The sequence below is a fragment of the Haplochromis burtoni genome, unplaced genomic scaffold, assembly GCF_018398535.1.
Source record: "Haplochromis burtoni strain Fernald_Lab_line unplaced genomic scaffold, NCSU_Asbu1 Contig_176, whole genome shotgun sequence".
In the NCBI taxonomy this organism is placed as follows: Eukaryota; Metazoa; Chordata; class Actinopteri; order Cichliformes; family Cichlidae; genus Haplochromis; species Haplochromis burtoni.
In genome coordinates this window covers 1,047,471-1,073,598 of record NW_024582537.1, presented here as the reverse complement: position 1 = coordinate 1,073,598, position 26,128 = coordinate 1,047,471, and the positions used below count along the sequence as shown (strand labels likewise).

Genomic DNA, 26,128 nt, shown 5'->3' with positions numbered 1-26,128 from the left:
TAAATAATTCAAAGAAATTCACATATTTGTTTATTTTTCTTTGTTTTTGGGCACATTTGCTTGGAGTAAAATTTCAGTGCCACAGGAAATTGTTGTCCTTTTCCCACCAACGACAATTGTTCCTTTCTGTAGTCACTCTAGAGATAAGGATAAAATTGGCCATATACAGCAGTGGCATTAAATTACTTTCCAATAACAGTGAAATCGGGGGAAAAAAACAGGATGTTCCTGTCCGGGAGGACACTGTGGATAACTATCTTACTGTTTGCTTTGACAATCTCTCAATCATAGGCTTCTTCAATAAAAAGTGACAATAGTAGCACAGTGGTTTATGGTTGTTGACTTGTCTCATAAGTACTGCAGAGTGTGTGTAACGAGTGTAATGTGCAGTACATGCTGTAATCCAGTCTGTTTTTTTTAAATATGTGCCACTTGTATTTAAAACCGTTTTTTCAATCAACACACTTCACATTTTCAAACAATATGAACTTTTTATTACACTAAACTTTTACATTCAACACTTTTTATTTACATTCAATATATAAAAAAAATCAGAAGCACAGAGCTAATGTTTGACACAGAAGCCGCTGTTTTCTCCAGTAACATGACACCCTGTGAAGTTCAATTATGGTAAGGGAAAACCTTCTAGCTCACATTTAGAGAATTTTAAAGGAAGTACATTTTGTTTCTCCAAAAATATTTAGTAAAGTGCCGAGAGATACAACTTAAAATTGTTTTTTCTACAAAACACTTGTTCATTCCTCAAGTTAGGTGCCTGATTTATTCATATGTCATTGTTAGAGCCTAATAAAATAAAAAAGCTCCTCTGAAACTGGTCAGGTACAAGAACTTGACTAAAAATGAATAAAAAGCAGCCAGTGTCCAAAGAAAAGCTTTGAAAGGCTGTCTGAAAGCCTATTAAAATTACAAGTAAGTCCATGGAAGCAAAATATAAAGACATGATGAGTGGCTCAAAAGTTTTGCACAGGACCAGAAGAAAAATACTATTTTTGTAGGTTTTATAATTATTTTATATTTCATTTTATGCCTAAAACTATGAAATTTCATTCTGCTGTCGTCATGCTAGCCAGCTTGCTTTAAAAAATATAAATGACACTAAATATTTCTGGCTTTTTTAAAAGAATTTTAAAAGATCTTTAGTTAATAAGTGACTGAATAGCAGACTTTCTATGGTTTTAAAAATACAGAATACCACCAACCTTACACTATTAGATGAATCTTCTTTACAGTCTGAAACCACTAAAGTAAATATGGTTTTCCTATCACCTTTCTCCTGCTTGTAAACTTTCTTTGCGAAATGAAGCAGACTCATAAAGCATGATACTTCCACGTCATGCAACTTGCAGAAAACAGCTTATGTACAGTACAGCTAAATGCTAAGCAATTGAATTGTTAATTTAGCAAATGCTCTACTGTTTTTAAGAAATATCCTTCATTTAGTCTACAGTAAACACACACACACAAAATAACCTTTTGACCATCTACATTTTGTTCGAAACCCTTATTTATAACTGATCACTGAATACGTGCACTGTCTCTGTGGAAATTTCCCAGAGAGCACGTTCAGCAGTTTACAGTCTGGTCAATCAGAGTTGACTATGTCAACGTACAGGACTGTGGCTGGCCAACTGGAAAAGTAAGCAGGCACAGCGAGATGTGCAGCACGAGAGCACTATGTCAGTAGCTGAGAGAAGAGGTTTAGGAAGAACTCAGCCTGTGCCACGCTGCCACCACTTTCTCTGGATGAGCCATTGTGTCCTTCCACTGCTCCACAGCCTCTGGAATAGGGCTATTGAGTCCCAGCTGAATCTGCCACAGACGCAGAGAAGGAGGCAACTCCTCAGTTTGTTGCAAATAACTTTAAAACATTTTGATTTTCAGGCTAAAATAGATGAAATTGTATTCATTATATTAGAAGTAATGAAAGAATAGGCTAATAAAATACACCAAGGGACTCATAACTAAAAGTAAAATCTTTGGTGCTTGACAAACTCACCTGTCCGAGATATTGTTTCCTCCTGACTGAGCTGCGACTGTAGAGTTTCACTGAGAGTGAGTAGGCGTGGTCTAAGGTGGCCAGATGGAAGTAAAACGTCTCAGCCCACTGACACTGACCTCCCGAGGCCTTGAGCACTCGGGTCTTCTTCTTCGTCACCTCCTCCAACTGGGTCATCTCCACTTTGACAAAAAAAGCTTCAGAGGACGACAAGTTACCATTAAAGCTACACAGCTACGGTACTTATTTTAGGGGTTAAATATTGAAAAATACAGATGTGTATTTTACAGGTACCTTGAGTGAGTGGTGAGGAGGACACTGGGAGGTTTTGAGCAGCAAGGACCTGGACCTGGATGCGTCCATTCACCGGCTGAAAGCACGTAGTAAGATGCAGCTCAGAGTGGCACACCTGTAAGAGAATGGTGTCAATGAGCTTTTACATTTACTAACATTTAGAAAGAAATAATAAACCTCTTGCAAGCCACTGTCCTCTAATAAGAGCATCACATTTCTGCACCTTATAATTAAGTAAAAATCCATTAGCTGCTTTCTAGTAAATTAGAGGCTCCAGTCTTGCACATTTGGACCTTTAACCACTGTTCTGCCTTTAAAGTAGTCAGTGCAGGTTGTCAGGGCATGTTTTAGTTGCACTCATAACATGAAAGCTTCAACAGATTGAGCTTTAATAATGGTAAAGTGGCTACAGTTACAATATAGAGTATGCTTTTGGTCTTATCAACAAGGTTTTAGACTACAAGGTGCTTTTACTGCTTTTTCTTGTTACAGGACATATTTCAAAGAATTAAAACAATATAAAGGCTGTTTGTCAAAGGAGGCTATGTAGAGTCATTTAATAATCCAAAATAAATAAAACAAGTTAAACACTGTTGCTCATAAGGCGTTTGGTTTGAAAGAACAGCTGTAAAACTGATGCAGTGACACCATACAGGTTCCTGTTGAACAGCTAAAAACAAAGAAGAGATTGACACGGTTACTTTTCTTTCATTACTCAGCGTTGTGGTTTTTTCCCCTTCACTGCCGTCTCCACCGTGTTGTCAACACTGAGTGCCACACCAGCGCACTGAATCTCATCATGCTTCACAGGCATCTTTGCAGAGCAAGTCCAGCCTCAATGCCAGCCTGGAACAAAACTTACTTCATGGTCTGGAGTAGTACTGGAGTATGAACCCTAATGACCTGATTTCTTCTACATGAAGTGCAATTTTGCTTCATCTCCTACAAATATCCTGAAGTGACATCACATCAGCAGCAGCTGTACTTTGTGTTTGGTGCTACCGAAGTTGACTGAAGGGTAGTCTTTTAATAAGATGAAACTCATAGTCTATAGATGATGAGGTGGGAACATGTCAGCATGTTTACATTATCACCAACACTCTTAACAACTTTTAGACATTAATACAGTTTTGACAATGAGATATTTTGGGACAGTGAAGTATTTTTGGTCATTTGTTTTCTGTACAATAGTCAAGATGAAGTGCAGATTTTGGGCTTTGACTTTAGGGGTTCAACAAAACTATTTCAGTAACTAGTCTGTAATTACAGCCTTTTTATTTTACTTTTCACAGGCTCGAGAGTAACTGGACAAGCTGAATAATCTGAAATACAAGAGATGTTTTAAATACTTGGTTGAGAAGTCTTTGCAGAAACCACATACCTAACCAGAGGCTTCATTTCCTCTTAAAGATGCTCCACCAGGCTTTTACTGGAGCCATCTTTAGCTGCTGATTATTTGTGGATCTTTCTGCCTTCAGTTTTGTCTTCAGTAACAGAAACACTGCTATGTTGGGCTGATGTCAGTGGACTGCTTAGGCCATTGAAGAACATCCCATTTCTTGGGGTGCTTTTACAGGATGTGTCAGGTCATTATCTGTTTGTACTATGAAGTGCTGTGCAATGAGTTTTGCAAAATTTGGTTGTATCAAAGAGCACAGCCATGTACACTTCACAGTTCATCCTAACCGTAACCATTCTGCCTCTATAAGCAGTCACATCATCAATAAACTCTAGTAGTCCTGTTTCATACAGTGGGGCAAAAAAGTATTTAGTCAGCCACCGATTGTGCAAGTTCCCCCACTTAAAATGATGACAGAGGTCAGTAATTTGCACCAGAGGTACACTTCAACTGTGAGAGACAGAATGTGAAAAAAAAATCCATGAATCCACATGGTAGGATTTGTAAAGAATTTATTCGTAAATTAGGGTGGAAAATAAGTATTTGGTCACCTCAAACAAGGAAAATCTCTGGCTCTCACAGACCTGTAACGTCTTCTGTAAGAAGCTTTTCTGTCCCCCACTCGTTACCTGTATGAATGGCACCTGTTTGAACTCATCATCTGTATAAAAGACACCTGTCCACAGCCTCAAACAGTCAGACTCCAAACTCCGCCATGGCCAAGACCAAAGAGCTTTCGAAGGACACCAGGAAAAGTATTGTAGACCTGCACCAGACTGGGAAGAGTGAATCTACAATAGGCAAGCAGCTTGGTGTGAAAAAATCAACTGTGGGAGCAATCATCAGAAAATGGAAGACATACAAGACCACTGATAATCTCCCTCGATCTGGGGCTCCACGCAAGATCTCATCCCGTGGGGTCAAAATGATCATGAGAACGGTGAGCAAAGATCCCAGAACCACACGGGGGGACCTGGTGAATGACCTGCAGAGAGCTGGGACCAAAGTAACAAAGGTCACCATCAGTAACACACTACAACGGCAGGGAATCAAATCCCGCAGTGCCAGACGTGTTCCGCTGCTGAAGCCAACACCGCCCGGGCAACAAAGGAGTGGCTCCGTAAGAAGCATTTGAAAGTCCTGGAGTGGCCTAGCCAGTCTCCAGACCTCAACCCCATAGAAAATCTGTGGCGGGAGTTGAAAGTCCGTGTTGCTCGGCGACAGCCCCAAAACATCACTGCTCTCGAGAAGATCTGCATGGAGGAATGGGCCAAAATACCAGCTACTGTGTGTGCAAACCTGGTAAAGACCTATAGTAAACGTTTGACCTCTGTTATTGCCAACAAAGGTTATGTTACAAAGTATTGAGTTGTATTTTTGTTATTGACCAAATACTTATTTTCCACCCTGATTTACGAATAAATTCTTTACAAATCCTACCATGTGGATTCATGGATTTTTTTTTCCACATTCTGTCTCTCACAGTTGAAGTGTACCTCTGGTGCAAATTACTGACCTCTGTCATCATTTTAGGTGGGGGAACTTGCACAATCGGTGGCTGACTAAATACTTTTTTGCCCCACTGTACATCCATACATCACCATGCCATGTTGCCTCCACCATGTTTGGCAGATATTCTGGGCGGTAGGGGAGCTTTGGATCATGAAATGCTAAAGAAAAGTTAATCTTGGTAAGAAATTTCTTCTGTCCTAAGACTTTTCCCCAGATCTTTGCTGGCTCTATTAGGTGTTTTCTGACCTTCCTGTTCTTGAGTGTATCCAGTAGTTTGCAGCCTGCTATGAACACCCAACAATGATAAAACCTACTTCTTTGAGTGTGTTCTTAGTGTTGTTAGATGTTGTGAAGATGTGTTTTTCTTAAATAAAGATATGAGGTCAACCAGGCTTTCAGGCCCTTTGGTGTTATTTTGCTGGCCAGTTTATTTCTTCTTGTTGACTTGCCCACTCCACCGAAAGGAGGCCCCGGGGCAGACCCAGGACACGCTGGAGAGATTATATCTCTCGGCAGGCCTGGGAACGCCTTGGTGTTCCCCTGGATAAGCTGGAGGAGGTGGCTGGGGAGAGGGAGGTCTGGGCTTCTCTGCTTAGGCTGCTGCCCCCGCGACCCGGCCCCAGATAAAGCGGATGAAGATGGATGGATGGATGGATGACTTGCCCACTCTTAAAGTCCTTGTTATCTCTCTGACAGGTTTTGGTTTGCAGAAAAATAAAGGGACAGACCTTACCTCACCAAGAAACTCCTTAATAGTCCATTTTTGATCAGTAGGCAGAAGGGACTATATAAAAATTGCTGTAATTCCTAAACAGATGATGCAATTCTTTTACCAAACCCCTTGAACTGAAGCTAAAAATCTGCAGTTCAATCACATATTGATTGTTTAAGATAAAATCCACTGCAGTGGTGTACAGAGGCAAAACTACAAAGCACATTTCAGTGTCCAAAAACTTATGGGCCTAACTATGGGCTCTCAGAACTCCTAAACATGCTGCAAACCAGTTTTCCCACTTAATAAGTCTACTTTTTTTCTTCATTGGGTTCAGCTGTCTTCAGCCTTAAGAGCCCCCCCTCTGAATGAAAGTGATTTGGACAATTTTGCTCTTTTGTGTCCAGCAGATGGGTAAAATAACCGAGTGAATCAATTTGTCCCTCTGAAATCTAATGATGAGTCACCCTCTGATTTTCCAACTATACAGACAGTTTGTATTTTACCATCACTGGCCAGACATAAATCCATTTATCAACAAAACCACTCTGCACTGGTAAAGTGGTTTAAGGTCTGACCTACTTTCCATGTCTCACATTTCCAGGACATGCTTTCTGCTTTTTACTCTCTTATTGTTAAAGCCTGTTTCCTTATTCCCTGAAAAATGAATTCCATTTCTGTTTTTCCTGTGATTATGCAACAAATTCAGCAACAGCATTAATATTTTTCTGTTCGGGCCAAGAGGATAGTGTGTGTCAGTGGACTACCATGCATCATGGGGACAGTTTTACAAGGCACCTTTTGCAGTTTCTCCTTATTTTCTATACTTTTAAAAAGAAGTGACAAAGGAAAGCAGCCAACACAGGAAATGGTGAAGAATAGGTAGTAAAAATCCAGGGAATTCCCACACAGAGTTTTTACTCTTGGCCAAAGGAGTTGGAAAGTTGTGGCCAGGTACAAATCACATACATGGTAGTTAACACTTTTCTTATTCTTTGCTTTCAAATAAGTTACAATCTTATCTAAAACTTGGAGCTAACATAAAAGTAAAAACAGCTGCAGAATTCATGCAAAGTACTGATGCAACATTGCCCTAAAACAGCAACAAGATTGGCAGAGATAGATACAGAATAACAACTTTCTCTCTCTGTATACGTCTTTCATTGTCCTGTATTACTATTTAACACATCAGTTTTGGAAAGCATCATGGAAACAGCAAACAGACTCTGTAAACCAAGCTTCAGCGCTACAGGCCCACCTAATGAACAATGTAGTGAACTCCTACCGAAGATTTAGACGGAGGGTTGAGTTCAAGCCAGTGCTCCGTCTCCTGAGAACCGAGGTGTCGCAGGGAAAGAACACACTCTGCCACCGTACGTTTTTTGGGGTTGTGTGTCTGCAGTCGCAGCACCAGGGCACTGCAGCGCAACAGCTGGAGATGCAGCGCAAACACAAAGGTCTCCATGAAGGACACATCCTGAAAGCAAAGAAAGGTTAAAGTAGAGATTAGGCAGTTCTGCAATAGCTGTTTAAGGGCCTATAAATACTTAATAACTATAAACAGCATCAATACCTGACAGTACTCTCTAACTGAGCTCTTGAACTGTATGGGTTTGGGGGTGGTAATGATTGATTTGAAACCAATCATTTGCTGCTCCCCTCCATCCGGATGAAGGTTGAGGTCTGAGCACTGTTAAAAAAAGAAGATGTGGTTCAGTCTGTGTGTAGAACAACAAAGGTTTTATCCACGGTGCTCTACTTGGAACAAAAGATGAAAAAAAAAAAAACAGTTCAGGTTTTCTTCTAAGAAAGTCATCAGGCCAGACATTAGTGGCAAGATCAAGTGCCACTAATGTGACCTTAGGATAAAAAACAAACCCAAACCAACAACAAATCCCAAATCAAAGCTGGCAGAAGAGTACACCTTGTGGAGTTAGAGTACATATCTGCAGTAGAAGTTTATTTAGTGTAGGGTTTTGATTTCTGAATAAACATACACTTCCTTAGACGATGTTGGAACTATTGTAACGTCAGTCAGGACAGTTCAGTTCCCTTAGAGGAACTTTTCCTTCTGAGTGTCTGAGCCGGAGTTAATAGAGCATTGAGAGGAGCTAAAGGAGAGCTGTATTCTGGACGCACAGAGGGTCCATTGAGAAATGCTACCAGTGACCACAATAGGGCTTTTTGTCCCTGAATCCCCCTCCTCCATACTGCATGTAACCTTACCTGAACCAGGGTGATCCACACCTGCTCCAGAGCCTCCTGATAGTTCAGCCGGACACACACCTTCCCCAACTCGCGCTCATCCCCAGACAAGGTGACAGACTCTGCAACATTTGGAAACAGACAGCAGGATGTGGCGTTAGCATTTAAATACGAGTTTATGTACTGTATAATATGATGTTTTAAAGATTTTAAAGATGATGCTTTTCAATTGTTAAACTCAAAACTCAAGGCAGAAAGATTTACAAACACACAGTAACTCAAGATTGCTGCACTAAAGGGTGAGAGGAGCATCTCAAGGGAGGAAACACAGAAATTGGTGATGTCCATGAGTTCTAAATTTCAAGCAATTATTTTAATTGTGATATTAAAAACAATCCTTATATTTGGGATTATAATTGTTTTTCCAGCTACTTTTGAACCTCTGAAAATTCCTAAACAGTAAATGCTACATTTTGATTAAACCCCTTAAAAGTCTCCACTTCAGTCACATCTTGATTGTTTAATTTCAAAAACTGTGCCTTTGTCCCAAAAATGATTTGCTTGGCTGTATGAAAAAGCCAGAAACATTATATATCAGGAACTAAGGTTGAAAGTCACTTTTTCTTTTTACATTGGGAAACTGCTAGAACAAAAAGGTTTGTTTGTATGATGTTTACCCAGGCTGCTTGTCATGGAGCTCATCTTGGAGGATGCACTGCTGAGGGACTCAAACCGCTGCAAGGAAAACAGAACAGACGACACGTGTGAGACCAGACTTTCTGCAGTTTCCCCCTTCTTGATCCCACACCCCCTTTTTTTCTTAGCAAATGTGTCACACTTATCATTAAAGAAATTTTAAGAATACAATTTCAGTTATTAGGGGTAAAAAGCTATCCAAACCTACCTGGCCCTGTGTGGAAATGTAATTGCTTCTAAAACAATAACTGGTTGTTCCACCCTTGCACCAAGAATTGCAACCAAGTGTTTGTCATAATTCAAAATGAGTCATTCGCATCATTGTGTAGGAATTTTGGCTCGTTCTGCTTTCCTGAATTGCTTCAAAGAGGCCAAAGTGGAGGAGTTTTTGAGTGTGAACGACCCATTTAAGGTCAGGCCAAAGCATCTCAATCTGATTTTAGTTGAGATTTTGACAAGGTCAGTCCTTTTTTTTTTTTTTTTGCTTTTTTGTGTGTTTTTTTTAACATTCGTAGGTGGACTTGCTGCACTTACTTTCAGATCATTGTGCTATTACATAACCCACATGAACTTTAGCAAGTCGTCAGGTCCTGAAGCAGCAAAGCATTACACTACCGCCACCATGTTTGACTTGTTTGATGTTCTTTTTATAAAATGCTGTGTTTGTTTTAAACCACACATAAAGGGGCTCAAACCTTCTAAAAAGTTCATATTTTGGCTCATCAGTTTAAGTTTTCTTTTACAAAGAATGTTGTTCATTTTATAAATTGTGGTGCCATTTAGAGTAAAATGGAGAAAAAACATAGTATGATGTGGTGTGTAGCTCCCCTGTGATTGCCCTGCAGTATCCTCTGGATTTTCTGCCTATAAAACTTTTGTTTGCTCATGATGGTGTCAAACTAAACAGCTATGCTAATTTAACTGCAGTTGTGCATGCAATGGATGCCGTAGTGAGCCATCAAGCCAAAAGAAATGCACAGAAATGTATCTGTGTTAGTTCCCAGGAAGAAACTGCTCTGACATTTTTCACACCGTGGGCTCTGAATGAGGTTTTGTAATGTTTATTTAGGTTTAGGGAGTGACTAGATTGATTGTAAGAGACAGTCAACTATTTATGCAAAGTAACAAGGAGCTGATGACAGGTGTGTCACACCACATCCTTTATTGAACAAAGAAATCCAACCCAACCTGGTCTTTTTTTAAATTGGCATTACTGATAAATGGCCACTTTATCATAGGCAATCAACAGGTATGTTCAATCAAAACAGCTGGAGCTGAATCACATGTGGAAGTAGATTTTATCATAGCTACTAAAGGGGAAGAATAAGCCCAAAAATGAATCACGACTTTCAAATTCATCGTCGTAATTTTAAAACAAAATTATAGGCTTATCTTAGCCATAGATTATTAGTTGAGACTGAAGGTAACTGAATGCTTTAAATGAGGTCTACTACCTAAATAAATTACACAGTTACATAACTAAACGCGACTGTAAACATCCTCTAAAGAAGATTTCATCTTTATTTCATTGTCAGATCAGTTGATAACTACTACTTGGCTTAACTAATCTCAGAACACGTATTCTCACTTCTTTTTTCTACCAAGTGTTATGGGACAGGAGTCATACCAATCTCATGTCTGTATGGTAAATATAGAGGTAGCTGCTTTACACAGTACACATTACACTCTTTGCTGCTTAAATCAAAATACCAGCTTCTGAGCCTTGTTTGCAATGCTCCACTATGCTGCTGAGGACAGTGGAAACTATAAAAACTATATTTAGTCTAGGTTGAGACAAGGTGAGAATTCTGTGTGAATACAGATTAGATAGAGGACGGTCTCACCTGCATGTGACCCTGGGGGTTGGACAAATCAAACATGGAGCTGCTCAGTCGCTCCTGGCCACCTAACTTCATATTCCAACCTGGGGAAAAAGATAAAAAGATGTTTTGAAGCTGTTTCAATCCTGAGATAATTCTGGTTTTCATGCTTCACTCTGCAGCAATCTGTTGATGAGTTCAGGTAGAGCTCAGTAAACTACTGAATAAACTGCTCAGTACTAAGTTGAAACATGTGTCTATGTCTAATTTTGTCATTATTTAATATGTTTACCACAATTTTAGTTAAATCATGCCCAAATTCTTGTTTCATATTCCTTTCATCCATCCGTTTTCTTCCACTTATCCAATTTAGGATCATGTTGGAATTGGAGCCTGTCCGAGCTGCCATTAGGCGAGAGGTGGGTATGGGGTACACCTCGGACAGGTATTCAGTCTGTTGTGTTTCATATTAAACAACAAAATACCACTTTTTCTGGTATTTGGTACCTGGGCTTTGTGGACCAAAGCTTCTCTTCTTCATTGTGTCTCGGCGGCTCGAGCCGGGGGAGATGTGCTCTGCCATGTGACCCTGATGGAAGAAGGACTCAGGGTAGTAGATGAAGGGAGTGGTGCTGACCAGCTCTGCCTTCCTTGCTGCATATGTGCACCGGGCTGAACCTGCAAGCAAACAGCGCAGCTGGTTGTTATCATGCTTCAAGCACATTATTGTTCTCTGCATCTCTAACAAGTATGAATAGCTATTCATCAAGAAACAAAGTGCCTTCACTTCAGTGCATTGAAGAGAGCCGGTAATATCTTAATAACCCCTGAGATAGATTTACTGCAGCTTAGATTCTGTTTGTTTGCCGTAGCCTTTGCGTCAAACTAACCCTGAGTTGAGGCATGTTATGTAACTTTCACTTATCTGTCTTGTGGGGCTTCTTGTTGAATTTAAGAGTGAATTAAAATTAAAAGTAAATGTTTCCACTTTTGGCAGTAGGATCCTGCACTAGTTGATCATACCCCAGGTGTAAACTTCCAAGTCAGCGTAGTCATACGTTTTGTTGTGATATTCCCTGGAATCTGAGTGTAGACGTGGGCTGAGTTGAGCAGAAATTCGGCTTCATTTAGAAGGAATTCAGCCCAAATGAGCCAGATTTGGCAAACAATCACCAGCAAAAGTCATTTTTGTTAACTCACATTCTAGTACGGCGAGTCAAATAAAACAGGTACAAACAGCAGTTTTTATTTTATAATTTGTCTGTTAATTTATATGTTTTGCTTTTAGGATAACTCTTAAGGCAGACTGCACATATTTAAATATTGATATGAAGCAGAACCGAAACCAACAGTTCAGTCTCATTACTGGAAGTATCATTATTTACCAGCCCATCCTATAAGTCATCACTATCCTCTCACACGCTATAACTAATTTGGATCATCACTGTTTGATTCTTTAAATCATATACACACCTTAAGACTTAAAATGTACTAACTGATACAAGTACGTACTCTGTGGCTCAGCCTGTAAATTAGGGTAGCTTGGTTGGACATAGGTCGGCACAACAAAGGGAACCTCTCTGCCGTCTGGGGGCATCTTGGAAAGTAAGTAATCTTCAGATACATTTGGTCCTGGGGCTGCTGCTGTGTTAGGGGGCATCTTCAGTGCAATCACTTTAAAACAGAAGATATTATTCAGTGAGACACAAGTAGGTCTGTTGAAACCTGTCTGATACACATCTGTGCAGGACGGCAGCTTACCTTGGGTCTCCCGCTCCTGCTCGTTCTTCTTCATGAAGTTCTTGCAGCAGTTTTTGATGCACTCCATGGCTGAATCTGGAAATATTTAAATGTTGAAATAGTAAGTGGAAGTTGCAGATTGCATGGTAAACAGTAACAAGGTGGATAACAATGAAAAGCCAAAGCCAAAAATTATTCATGGAACATGCCAAAATGACCTGGGTTTGTTACTTCTAATCTAACTGAACACTCAAAGCACTTTGATCTGTAAGCCTCAGTCACTGAGTTACTCTGACATTCATGCAAGCATGCAGACTCAAGGTACCCAGGATTAAACCAGTGACCTTCCAATAAGTGGATGACCTGCTCTGCTTCCTGAGCCGCAGTCACCACCTTTAAAACAAATAGTCCGCTTGCACAAGTCTAATAAATTTTAGGAAAGTCCCCAAAATGTGCTGAACTTGTTTACCTGCTCTGCAGTTGCCACAGTGTGGTCGGCTATTTTATATCTGTTGAATTCCACTCTTTGATATGATCTGAGATCTCAAGGTCCCCTCATATCACCCCCAAATTTAATTTGGTAACATGTCATTTTTTGACAGTGCTTAAATGTGGTATAAGTACATGTTGCTATGGTGTGACCACACTTTATAAATCGGATACATTAAAAAATATATGTTATCTGTTATATGCTCAAATTAGGAGCACATAAAAAAAATCATAAGACACATAAACATAAGAAAGTTCAGTCATTCCACACCACTTCTACAACTATTCTAGTCCCCAGAAACAAACAACTACATTCACTGCCATGACTTTCTTCAGGGGGCTTTGATTAACCGGGATTATTGATTAACTCACCGCTTAAAACTTAATAACTAGTTATTTAATAAACCAGTTGGGCTGCCAGTGGATGGAGGAATTTCCCTATGGCGCACGCTAAAAATAGCATATCATCAAACATCACTTTAACTTACCAAACAAAACACAGATACAAAAAAAAGTTTATAAAAAATAAACTTACCGACGCCTTGTTTTCATTTAAAGAGGATCCGCTTCGACCACCCAGGCCTGAGGTTCACACTCACCGGCAGGCGGGAGAGAAATGCCACCGAGCTCAGGTTTAAGGCTGACTTTCGTTACAGGTCTGGATCCCTCCCTCTCTTACTCCCGCCCACGCTTCTCTCCTCTGTCATTCCCGGACTGACAGTGGCGCGCGCTTCCTTCCCCGAACAGCTGTGATCACAGCGCTTTCTATTATTACCTTTTTGTTTTTCACTTATCGCTGTGTGCTCACTGTCATTTGTTTCTTTTCATCCTCGGTCGATATGTTTGCATTGTGTGCATCATCCCAGCAGAAACTTGGCCATCTCCCGGGATCGGCGCTTACTGACAGATTTACGGCTCCTTGCTGAGATAACAATGACGCAAATAAGAAATTGAAAGAAAACACGTCATAACTTTCTCAAGCTACTGTTTTCCTTCTAAGTCGCCTATACTTGACATATTACCCACCGACTAATTAATGTAGACTGAATTCGCTGATTGCAAAACATTTGCTGATATGTAAATATATAAATTTTTTTCTTTATATACCTAAAAACTGTCATGTGTTCCCAAATCACGCAAATTTTCTCAGTCACCCCTCAAATCTATTAACAGTTTAGACCCTGAAAAAATTTACAAGAGGTGTTAAAAATGTGGTTCCCCATATTCAAATCAAGTGTTGCTATAACATCCATATTAAGTAACCCTCATATGGTATAGCACCCAATGGTTTATTATATGCCCTTTTCACAAATTCTGATACCCAAATAAGTGCTGCTATAAACCCATACTTATCCCAAACTGACACTTTTGTATATATGTGTAAATGCAGTAATTCAAAATGTATCACAGTCCCACATTATAATCCATAAATTAGCTGTTGTTTCAGGAGTTTTTGCTAAAGTGACCCCCTAAATGCATTGATATAATCCCACATTTTGTTATAGTGCCAAAAAAAAATCCCCATCCCAAATTCCCCAGAGTATCCACAAAACCAGGTGATGCATTAGTCTGGGAGCCGCCTCATGCCAGGGACAGCTGTTTGTGTGGTGAAGAAGTTTATTGGTCAAAAAGAAACTGTGATCAATAATTCAATTAATGACTTGTTGTTACATCATTTTAAATACTGCCTCTGTAAAATGCACATTTACACTTCTGCTTTGGATAACTGGCTCTCCTCTTGTCAGCTAAGATCAGATGCCACTTGAGAGGAAATGACAACATAAAACTCACGGCTTATGTGAAGGGATGAAGATTCACAGACAAATGGACAAGCTCGTGTGTATATACACCGATTCTCCGTGATGTTGCTGTTGTCAGGTCGTCCTCTGAAATTGTACACCATAAATATCCCTGCATGTCTGTGTGTGCGTGGGTTTGTGTGTTGAAAGTCAATATCGTAGTCGTAAAAGCTCAGTGTCTATTAAACAAGGGTGGAGATTCCAGCATGGGAAAGTCTTCCCGTCAGCTGTTCTCAGCGGAGTCCTGTTGTGTCTCTACCGAAGGTGACATAATGAGGGGGGAAGGGTGGCAACAAGCAAACTATTACATCAGCTGCAGGTGAAAACAGCTGCTTCATGCTTGACTTTCTTTTGTGGCAATGAAGTTCATTTGGGACCCTCAAAACGGATGCTCTGATACAAATATTGTCAGACGGATGATGGAGCTGCCTCTGAAGTTGATGACATTGTTGACCGTGACCATCTCCAGGTCCAGCACCACCTTCTTCGGCCCCTTGATTGGTCGCGATAAGACGAGCGTGGCGCTCACATTACTGGTTTGCTTTAAGAGAAAGAGGACAGAGACAAAAGGGGAATGTGAGGAATGAATTACAGGAAACACTACTGCACACAGCGGAAGAAACACGTGGCTCAGTGCCTGGTTATACAACTTCCAGTAAATAAAACAAGAGCACACTTGTTTAGAAAGCCAACTTAGCAGTTTCTGATCAAACTCAGCTTCTCAGATACATTACACACAATTACTGTGCCATCTGCTGGGTGCACTCTGCATTGTCAAGTTCTTACAACTCATTAAACCTGTGGTACAGACATATATATTTATAATTTATCCAAAATAAACAGTATTCCGTAGCCAATCTTATCTAAACACCTGATGTTTATTTGAAGTGTATCTAGAATTTGATCACAATCACAGCTACAAAAACAAAGATCTAACCCTAACTTTAGCCCAGGATCAGAACTACCATCTTTTTCTTTTCGTCTCTGAGCACAAACTCGAGTCCTTATTTTAAAACGTCAAATCAGTCCTGTGCAAACTGTAAATAAAAACAGAATGCAATAATTCGAGAATCTCATAAACCCACATTTTACTCATAAAACTACATAGAAACCATGTCAAATGCTTAAACTGAGAAAATGTATCAGTTATGAGCTCATTTTAAATTTGATGACACCAACACATCTCAGAAAAGGACAGTGCTATGTTTACCACTGTGTAGCAGCCCCCCTTCTTTTATCAACAGTCTGTAAACATCTGGGAACCGAGAAGACCAGCTGTTGGACTTTTGAGAGGAATGTTGTCCCATTCTTGTCTCGTGGAGGATGTTGGACTGCTCAGAAGTCCTCGTATTTTTGGTTTCACGATACTCTAGTGTTTTCAGCCAGTAAGTCACATGTACTTTTTTACAGATTGGTCAACCTCTGTCCATTTACTTCTGGGTATAAAAAGAACATCAGCTGACTTGTTCCCAATTAACCTCATTAGTCGCGAATTGTTCCTCGAGCTGTTTCTTTTTAGCACCACTTCCTTTTACAGCCTTTTGTTACCCCCATCCCAACTTTTTGAGACATGTTACTGCCACCACAGTCAAAATGAACTCATTTTTTTTTCCGAAATAGCAAAAGGTCTAAATTTAAAATGTCATGTTTTCAATGTTCTATTATGACTAAAATATGGGCTTATTGGATTTTCAGATCATTGCATTCTGTTTTAATTTACATTTTACGCAATGTCCCAATTTTGGGAGAGAATATGGTTTGTATTAGAATGAAGATCAAAAACTTTGTGTAATTATTTGTTGTATTTTCGGTTACATGTCACTCCGTGCTGTGGGTGAACAAATCCCGATCATCTCACTGTGTAATGATACGAGGAAGTGCTGATACTATTCACTTAGATAAGTGCCAATACTAGATGGAAATAATAAAGCATTACAAGGAAAGGTGCTCCAGGTGGTCTTACTTAAATCTCAGATCAAACGCCTATTTTGTTACATTATATCATATTACTGAATCAATAAGATGGATTACATTAAATGTATCTTTTAGACAAAAGTTTTTGTAATGCACTTACATAATTCTTTCAGTTGTTTTCATTATTTCATTATGAATAAATTTGCATTCATTCATCTTTTTAGATAAATGTCAAGCATTGCATTTTCTTGCGTCGCATGGTATCTTCTTTGCAGTGATTCTAATATGTTTTTCTCACTATTAAGCTGGTGAATTATCATCATCTAGGACAAGTCCAAGACTGATTTTGGAAACATCTTTGGTAACTAAACAGTCACAGCTGTGGAGTTTCTGGACTGCATTCTTTAACAACCAAACACTACTGTCATTTCCTTTCCTGCCTAGTTCTGCAGTTTCCTTGAATTTCCCCATCAATAGAGTTTGAGTTTCTGTAGGAGTGGGGGCCCACTTTCATTTATTGTGTTACTTTGCATTAATATAGTGCACTAAAGTCTTCCATCTGCCATATCTTCTGCTGATGGGTCTCTGAAAAACGTACCCTCATGTAAAATTCTCGCCCATCGTTGCCCGACTTTATCTGGAAGATGTAGAAGGCGCCGGGATAGCGCGTGGTGGCCTGCATCTGGAAGATATCTGCAGGCACACTGCGCCCCGACGACATGTCCATGTGTCGGTACAAAATGGTGAAGGGCTTATCCCTGCAGGCAGGGTTCTCAGCTGAACACATACACTGACTGCCAAGGAGGAGACACGGTCACTTTAAGCTTTAGAGGATATTTTAAACAAATAAGCAGTGAAACAGTTTAGAATTTGGTGTTAAAAGGCATCTAGAGAAAGCGAAGAAGTAAGACTCACTTGTCACTAACTTCGATGTAAGGAGGGTTGCACTGTAAAGGATTCAGGCATGTATAGCTTCCCTGGAAATTGAAACACACTTGTGCTGTTGTACAGGTGTTGTTACCAGTGTCACATTCATTGACATCTTTAAGAATCAAACACACAACAATCAAAGTCAGTTTAAACATCATCATCACGAGAGAAGAAGAAGAAGCTTCAACAATGTTGATATTAAAGAAAAATGGATGCATGTGTCCTGAGTCAAGAGAAGTATTTAACTGATAACAATAATAACTTTCTCACATAAACTAATGCATTCAGTTAGGAAATGATGTATCTGTGTGAGAGTTCCTCATCCTCTTACCCTCACAGCTCCTGCCGTCCTCATATATATAATATCCAGGTGGACAGATGCAGGAGTAAGAACCGGGGATGTTGACACATCTGTACTGACACAGAAACTCAGAGAAACTGCACTCATCCAAGTCTGCACGAAGCAAGAAACAGAATTAACACCCATCAGAAAAGGACATCAGCACCAACAGTGTTCAGTGTTCAAGCTCAACCAAGCCCGCCTCAATATGTCTGAGTGAAGTCTGCATGTTTTGCACGGTGTCAGTCATGCAGCTTGCTCTTTCTAAACTGTGTCGACCTAGCCTGTGATAAACTGGAACTAGTCTCATACAGCACACCTGCTCTCTGTGATCCTGCTGCCAAAGCAAACATTTTTATTCTGTTCAAATCACCTCTGTCATACGACTTTTTGCTCCTTTTTACAAAAATGCATCTCAGTTTCTGGTTCTTTACCGACTCAATTATTCACACTGCTTCAAAGATAGATTAATATTGATATATCAAAAGAATAAAATCTTCCTCACCGATGCAAGTAGTACCATCAGATGCCAGCTCAAATCCTTCGTCACAGTTGCACATGTAGGACCCGTAGGTATTCAAGCAGCCATGACTACAAGGTTCATCTGCACACTCATCCACATCTGGAACAACAGAAGCTGGAAGCTGACAACACTGGTACACGATATACAGGTGTTTCTTTTCCTGTTGTAAAGCCGTGACCCAGTGCTTGTGAATGTGTTTACCTTGACAGGTCCGGCTGTCTGGATTGAGGGTGAAGCCAGGATTACAGGAACAAGAATATGAGCCGGGCACGTTGGCACACAGCTGCTGGCAGTAACCATAGCGACATTCATCAATATCTGGTACCAAAAAAGAAAAAAAAAAGAAGAAAATTTAAGTAGAAGGTAGTCAGTGACAATAATACATATTGTGCTGTAGGCAAGTTTACTGTAAGTAAATATACGATTAGTGTTTTGATTTGAACAGACTTTGCTGAGCTGCATTGCACCACAAAGCATGAAGAGGGCGCTGTTCTTCTTTTCTAAATGAGGACAAGTACATTCAGGGACTTTTCTGCATTATCCAACAGTGATCATAAAAATTGACATGATCTCTGATCTATGCTTTTTACAGTGTTAGTACTAAGATATAATAGATTGCTGGTTTTGCATGTCCAAGTCCACATTTGCATTTATTAGTGCTTGAAGAAGAAAATCAAAGCTTTTGCATCACTTGGTAATACCAGAAAATATTGAATTAAAATGCTCAGTGCTTGTTTTCCTAGCTTCCCTTCATTTGATAATTTGCACAAAGTAATGACAAAATTGAGCGATGGCTGAACGATAATAAACCAACTCTGAGTTCACTTTGTAGAGTATTTGCAGTGATGCAATGTGAATCCCATTGGGTAAAGTGTATTGTTAATATATGCTAATGTTTAAAGAAGTTTCAGGGAAAAACTGGCTCACCCTGACACTGTCCACCAAGGAGCCAGTAACCTTCAGTGCAGGAGCATGTGTAGCCACCTGCTGTGTTGATACAGACCTGGGTGGGGTTACAGTGGTGAGAGTTTGTCTCGCATTCATCAATGTCTGCAATTAAAAAAAAGAAAAAAAAGAGGAGAAAAAATTAACAAAATTCAACAAAATTAAAAAGGACGCTCAAAGAGGCAGAAGCGACATAAAACACAAAAAAGTTCAGCACATTAACCCAAAAAACATGTTTTTCTGTTACATTTGGCAGCCAGCCCTTCAAATCTACACAAAAGTAACACCCAGAGAGACACTTTCAAAGTTTATTGAGAGTTAGGAGAAGAGTATCACGTATCATCTAAAGTATTTCATAAAGTGAGGCATGGATATTTTTAAAATGACATCAAAGTAAACAGATGAGATAAAAGCACACTGATAATACTGATTTCCATGTGGGAGTTATGCTTTTTGCACTTCTCGGACGTCAGTAGATTTGATTCCAAACATTTAGGTTTAGCCTTCACCTCACCTTTTATTGACTAACTCCAATGCAGGATTTGATGCTCATGTGCCTTGCTCGAAAGCACATCAGCTAGTGAACTTTTTCCTGCTGGCTTGGAGATTGCACCAGCAATCTTCTGTTTGAAAATCAGTTTATCCAACACTCAGAGTTTCATCGCCCTGTGCTTAAAAAAACCCCAAACTCTTAACCAAACAGTTATCATTTTAGCGCTTATGATCGTTTCTATACAGATTTGCAGATTTCTCAGATTACAATCTGAATTCCATCAACGCCCCTGGAGCAGCTCACACACTAAATCATAATGCCCTTATGAGGATACGACAAATCGCAAATTCCAACTTCTGTTCATGGTTCTCAGACAATGAAGTCACCGATCTCTAGAAAACCGGTGGGGGGAAGTGGGTGGGAGCCTGGTTTTTTGCTTGAACAGGCAGCTATGATAAGCGATAACGTCTGTCTGTGGGACCGTTGCCCTTTATGCCAGCTGGGACCACTGGCCCTTCACGAGGGTGGAGGAGACCCGGTGCATTAGGCCACCGGCCAGAAGCTACACAGCCACGGCACCTGCTTACAGTTTCCAGTGAAAATCTCCCTGAATGCCCCTCATCTGCACCCCATGTGTAGACCTTACTGCAGATCTCCAACATATACACACACAAGCCGCAGGAGCGTTTCAGTTCACCTCCTTATATAGGCTGTTTTATGAGCTGCCCACGAGTTTTTGGAGTTGCTGACAGCCCTGATCAGCTTCGAGGAAGACATGACAGGGTCAGATGTAGATGCAAAAAAAAAAAACCAAACTCCTGTGCAGAAAGATCTTGACCACATATGGCTGCACAAACTGATTCAAAATAACAGTAAGTGACACAAAACCAGCTTGCTTTTCTTTATCAAGATTCCAATGAAAAGATTATAAAGGATAAGAGTTTATAGCTTCACTACCAGAAAAATGCTCTGTTAAAAGATGAGCTGTTGTGCATTTTTGAGTTGACCCACTGGTTTCGAAAGTCCATAAGGCTGGATACTTTTCTCCAGGCACAACGGAGCATGTAAATCCCTGGACTCCAGTAAAAACCTGAAAATCCCTAAAACTGAGTTATGAGCTGTAATGAATATTACAGTCTCTAGTGGGATGAAAAGCACAGCATCTGAACTTTAATGGTTTCTTTTTTTTTTTTACTTGGTAGAGAATAAAAAGTGTGCTTAAGCAGTGACAGTTTTGTACAGATTTTCAGCAGGTGTCATTTTTATATTGTTAATTTGATCTATCCTCATCTATCCTAATTATTGTGTGTTTGTCTAGAAAGTAAACTGTAAGCACTTTTATTATGGTCCATTTATTAGAGATAGTGTGGTTAAATAGAGTGAAAGCTCAACCTTATTCAACACCTTCAGGATGAAGCTTATCATTTCTATTGTTCCCCCAGACTGGTTCCATTTGAAACACTGACATGCCATTAACTCAGAAACAAAACCACAATTGTTGCAGGTTCAGACGGGAAGTCGCAGTCTGTGTATTTTCTGCCCCACAGCAGCATCAATCAGCAACTAATTACATCACTGCACACACAGTGTGCCAGCCTTCAGGGGTGTGCTGAGTCGCTGCCTCCACAGAGGCATGCCTGTTCTCTTGCCCTGGCCTGGGCACAAATTTGGCAGCATATGACCTCATTTTTGGCACTCACATAGTGTAGTTTACCCAAACAATGTTGCGAGCTGATTCCCTCACGGACCTTCTCCCCTACAAAGAGGGGGAAAAAAAGTCCATATTTGTCCATGAGCGAACTTCTAGAGCTCTCTTTGGAGGGGGAAAACTGTACCACATATGTACATTTTCCTCCTCCCAGCACAGTCATGGCTAATTTATCCAAAATGACAGGAAAACACCCCAAATGGACCTTAAGGAACCCATTTTTTAACAGCTTGTCCCTGCTAGACCCGCCAAGGAAAGTTTGTGAAGTGTTTATCTAACAGCTGGGAACTCTTGAAGTTGTGAAATTGAAACAGCTCAATTAAAAAAGATGACATTTATTCGCTTTGAAACGTTAAATGGGCCTCTGGGTCGGTGGGGTGACAGCAGACAGGCTGCGGCACAAAACACTAAAAAACATCTGTCCCTGTGATGCGATGGATTCATGTATTTCTCTGGATTTTAACCACACTGAATTCCTATTCTTTATCTTTTCCCACTGATGTTACTTCATTCATAGCTTGACTCTAATATCTGATAAACAGCAGCAGGTGGCAGATGTCAAGACTGTATTCTGCAAAACATTCAAATTTTTCAGCCACTGCTGAAATCCAGTTAAGAGCCTCAAGACCAGAAACAGCTGCAGCCGCAGATAGACACCTTCCACCCTTATATCTCCTGCAAGCAGTGAGACAGTATAAAAATTAGCTTTGGCAGAGATGGGTTGCAAAGCAACTTGCAGATGTGCAGTAACTTCACGCCCTATGATGAAATTTGCCAGGTGATTTCTGATCAGCTAATCCACAGGGATCCTGGTTGAAATTTGACTTCATAACTTGCCTGAAGTAACTTTAAAGATGCATTAGAGTGGCAGTAAAGGGAAAAGCTGCAATTGTGTTAAGAAAAATACTCCAGAAAATCAAATATGACATTCCTATGTCAGTTAGGGGGTTAGAATCCTCTTAAAGGGTAAGGTAATTAACAAGAGAGGTTACAAGATGACCACACATTTTAATGGAAATTTATGAATAATTACGTCTTCAGTCCCCAAATAGAGTTGTTGAATTTCAGTGTTTTTCTTTGTTTGTTTGTGTGTTTGTTTTTAATAGAAAGGCTGGGATCTAAACCCTGCTTGTGGTTACATTCCCTCACTGTGATCAATGGGTGCAAATGTTGACCCACCGTGAACAATCAAACAAGCGCTTTGTCAGACTGATGTAAGCAAACGATTGAAAACAATAAGCAACTTTGAACTTTCGGGGACTTCTGATGAACACGAACAAAAGACTTGGCTCGAACAATGTTTACTTCATTTTTGAAATTGGCTTGAACGGAAGAATTGTGAAGTTTTCAGCAGAATTTTTTATGAGTCAGTCTCGTATGACTGAACCGAAGCTACGGGAGTTCTCCTGAGCCCAGAGTTAATACTTTCTGCATGCGCAAATATGCAAGCATCCAAGTGACATCAATTTCTAATGGATGCTAATTTTGTCATCAGAGGTTTTACATGATGATTTGCGCAGACAACCACATACCCTATGATTATCAGGATTTAACCCATTAGCAATTACCAGATCATTTCTAAATAGAGTAGTGACTGCACTGGCTTCCTCCAAATGGACAAAAAAGGTTGTATAATAAGAAAAACTGTAAGTATAATCCTGGCTTCAAGCAGGTGACCAGCCCCGTATAGAACAACTGGGGAATGAAATCAGACTGAAAAACCTGCAGTACAATGTTGAGTTACAATACTTTGCAAAAGTCTTGAGCTGGCTCTCACTCCCTTATATTTTGCTTCCAACGGGCCAGACTTTCTTGCCTTTTTTAAGGGTTCTTGAGCAACAGTTCTCCATCTTTCAGAAGGTCATTGTCTGCTTTTTCACATGAACATTTTCAGAGGAATGTTTTTTGTGTTTGTTTGTTAGGCAACATGGACCTGTGTAATTATGTAAACAATTATTCAAACATAAAAAAGGCACCTAACTCAAGGGATAAACCAGTGATTTGTCTACAGATCATAGACAACTGAGCAGGCACTTTGTTAACAGCAGCCTGTCTCACAAAAACACATAATTTGTTCAAACTTCTTTAGTTGAATTCTAGAAATTCCAAAGATAAGGCAGTTTGACAGACATAAAGAAGTACTTTTGCACTATTAACTACTAGCAGCTATTAGTTGAAAACTTGTCACACCTCAGCATGGTGTGCAGTCTTTCCTTTAAAGAAGGGAAGCAGGGAGAAAAGATGGAGGCATGTCAAATTACATAGGAACTGGACTGAAAATCAATGGGAACAGGTCTTATGGAGTGATGAATCCAATTTCCCCCCCTAAAACTGACAACAATTTGAGGGAAAATTTGAGGGAGTTGGGGAGAAAGGTACAACAGTAACCTGTGAGCCATCTGTAAAACACGGTGGAGGCTCTGTCATGGTTTGGGGCTTTGTTTCAACCAGTGGTGTTGGAGATCTCATCAAAGTTGATGGAATTATGAAAACTGAAAAGCACCATCAGAATTAAATCCAACATGAAACACCATCTGGAAAGCTTCTGGTTGACAATAAATTCATTTTTCAGCATGACAGTGATCCCAAACACACTGCCAATGCAGGAAAGGCATATCTGGACAGACGAACACACAATACTATCAGTCATAAATTGGCCTCCCTAGAGTCCAGACCTCAAAGTTACTGAAGCAGTGTGGGATCATCTGGACTGAGAACAGAACAAAAGGCAGCCAACATCCAAAGAAGAGCTTTGAATGTCCTTCAAGAAGCCTGGAGAACTATTCCTGAAGAGTACTTACAGAAATAACAAGAAATCTGGCCTAAGAGACTTCACACTGTGTAAAGAATAAAGGTTTTCATTTTAAATATTGACTTTCAAGCTTATTCAAATTGTATAAACTGTATTTGTGCCTTTATTTCTGTTTTAATAAATTATTGCAATTATTTCTCATTTGCTTCTCAAAATATAAAGAAATCAGGGGTAGCTCAAAAAGTTTACACATTACTATATTCTACTTGTGGTAGTAAATATCTTAGACCAGTGAGAACAAACTGCAGAATCCTACTAACCGTTACAGGTGCCATCCTCTGCAAGAGTATATCCCAGGATACATTGCGCAGTGCTGATCACTCTTGGGTAGCTGGGCTCCACAGATCTTGGGGGAGATGGGAGGAAAGAGTTTGGAAATCCAGCTGAAGGGTCCGGGTAAACCGGCTCAGGCACTATGGGATCCGGTCTGTAAGGCTGGTTGTACAAGTTCCTCGGGATGCATAGGTAACCTCCGTTCTGGTTCACACAGCGCATGTCTCCTCGGCAAGCATCTGGCATGGTACGGCACTCATCCACATCTGGAATACAGAGCCGTGCACTGATAAGGACATTCTTGCATCCGGAGCATGTGTGAATCTGTGCTACAACCCATCCCGGTGCTTTGGGATTTGATTTTCTTGCCCACACGGTGTTTGAATTCCAGACACGTCTCTTTGTTCTATAAATGTAACTTTTCGATGCAAAAAAACCCCACAGAAGTGATGCCACTCACCTATACACTGTCTTGTTCTGGGTTCATATGCGAAACCTTCTGTGCAGGTCTGAAGAGAAGTGATCAAAATGCGGTTTGAGCATGTTTTTTAACGCATTCATTTGCTGAGATGTCAAACTAGTATGAGAAGAATATATGTTATAATGCATAAATATATTAGCTTGCATCAAAGACGCATTTGCATCTTTATTGGCTTTGGTAAGTTTCAGAGCAACTTTTTAGTTAAGTGATCACAGCCTTAGACTAAATGGATGAAGGTGTCTTACCTGTCCGCGCCCAGGCTGGACACAAAGCAGAATAAATACCAGAGCTGTCAGCATCCTGCAAAGAGGAAATTTTACGTTTTTAGGCCCTTCTCGGAAGGAGTTCGCAGAAGAAAACAGGAACTTGATACAGGCATTTGTCACATATTCATTCAAACATGCAACGTAAGTTTTAAAAAAAAAGAAGAAGAAAAAAAAAAAAAAAGTCCGTTACGCAAAAGATGCCTGCGGAGAAAATAAAGTGGAGACTACTGACCTTGAAGGAGAGCAAAACCTGAAGCCACGTCCCTCTAAATGCATGGTTTACGACTCCAACTGAGTTCTCTCAAAGGAAAGATTTGAAACGACCCGTAAATTTGAATCCCCTCGCCACTACTCAGCAGGACTCTCACCACCACCCCCAACTATGCGCCTTTACGCGAAAGCCGACACCAGGTTTTCATTAACCGCTGCCTGGTCGAGCTGAAGCTCCAGTACATTGACCAAGTGTTGGAAGAATGCTTTTTCAAAATGGACTGTTCTGCTTCTTCCCCGCTCTGTCGGCGCTACAGATTATTTAGCAATGCAAATTAACGGGCCCCCTCCGAGCACTTTCCCAACAGCTGGATTCAATCAGGAGAGCCAGCCCCCTCCAGTCAGAGCGCACGGAGACGGCGGCCCCACAGCGGCGCGCTCACTCCGACAAGCGGCTTCTCCTGGGCGGTTAGGAGGCAGAAAAGCATAAAGCTTACACACACACAGTGTCTGTTTTCCAAAGATATAAACAGCCCACCCCCCTCACCCC

General features: G+C 40.3%; 2 protein-coding genes across 2 annotated transcripts; both read right to left on the bottom strand.

The window, feature by feature from the left end:
• Positions 1-471: 471 nt before the first annotated feature.
• LOC121811736 (tandem C2 domains nuclear protein) lies at positions 472-13,909 on the bottom strand. The gene is made up of 12 exons (XM_005934027.3): positions 13,420-13,909; positions 12,417-12,491; positions 12,168-12,329; positions 11,163-11,333; positions 10,680-10,759; positions 8,817-8,874; positions 8,161-8,261; positions 7,508-7,624; positions 7,220-7,411; positions 2,312-2,426; positions 2,018-2,214; positions 472-1,830 (listed from the first exon to the last, which is right to left on the bottom strand). Exons 2-12 carry the CDS (start codon positions 12,481-12,483, stop codon positions 1,720-1,722), a joined length of 1,371 nt encoding a protein of 456 aa, XP_005934089.1. The 5' UTR covers positions 12,484-12,491; positions 13,420-13,909; the 3' UTR covers positions 472-1,719.
• A 564-nt stretch (positions 13,910-14,473) lies between these two features.
• On the bottom strand, positions 14,474-26,062 carry fbln5 (fibulin 5). The gene is made up of 11 exons (XM_005934028.3): positions 25,601-26,062; positions 25,348-25,402; positions 25,082-25,130; positions 24,609-24,887; positions 19,318-19,440; positions 18,592-18,708; positions 18,373-18,489; positions 17,859-17,981; positions 17,513-17,639; positions 17,196-17,391; positions 14,474-15,224 (listed from the first exon to the last, which is right to left on the bottom strand). The coding sequence occupies exons 1-11, from the start codon at positions 25,642-25,644 to the stop codon at positions 15,063-15,065; spliced, it is 1,392 nt and encodes a 463-aa protein (XP_005934090.1). The 5' UTR covers positions 25,645-26,062; the 3' UTR covers positions 14,474-15,062.
• Positions 26,063-26,128: the final 66 nt, after the last annotated feature.

Excerpts from the sequence above, each read along its gene's own strand:
- LOC121811736 (XM_005934027.3), bottom strand. The coding sequence starts at position 12,483 with ATGGAGTGCATCAAAAACTGCTGCAAGAACTTCATGAAGAAGAACGAG. Across the intron at positions 8,875-10,679 it reads ACCCCCAGGGTCACATGCAG|CGGTTTGAGTCCCTCAGCAG; the intron begins GTGAGACCGTCC and ends TTTTCCTTGCAG. Across the intron at positions 2,215-2,311 it reads CTCCTCACCACTCACTCAAG|CTTTTTTTGTCAAAGTGGAG; the intron begins GTACCTGTAAAA and ends CGTCCTCTGAAG.
- fbln5 (XM_005934028.3), bottom strand. The coding sequence starts at position 25,644 with ATGCATTTAGAGGGACGTGGCTTCAGGTTTTGCTCTCCTTCAAG. Across the intron at positions 24,888-25,081 it reads CAGAACAAGACAGTGTATAG|ATGTGGATGAGTGCCGTACC; the intron begins GTGAGTGGCATC and ends TCTGTATTCCAG. Across the intron at positions 17,392-17,512 it reads TACATCGAAGTTAGTGACAA|TCAGTGTATGTGTTCAGCTG; the intron begins GTGAGTCTTACT and ends CCTCCTTGGCAG.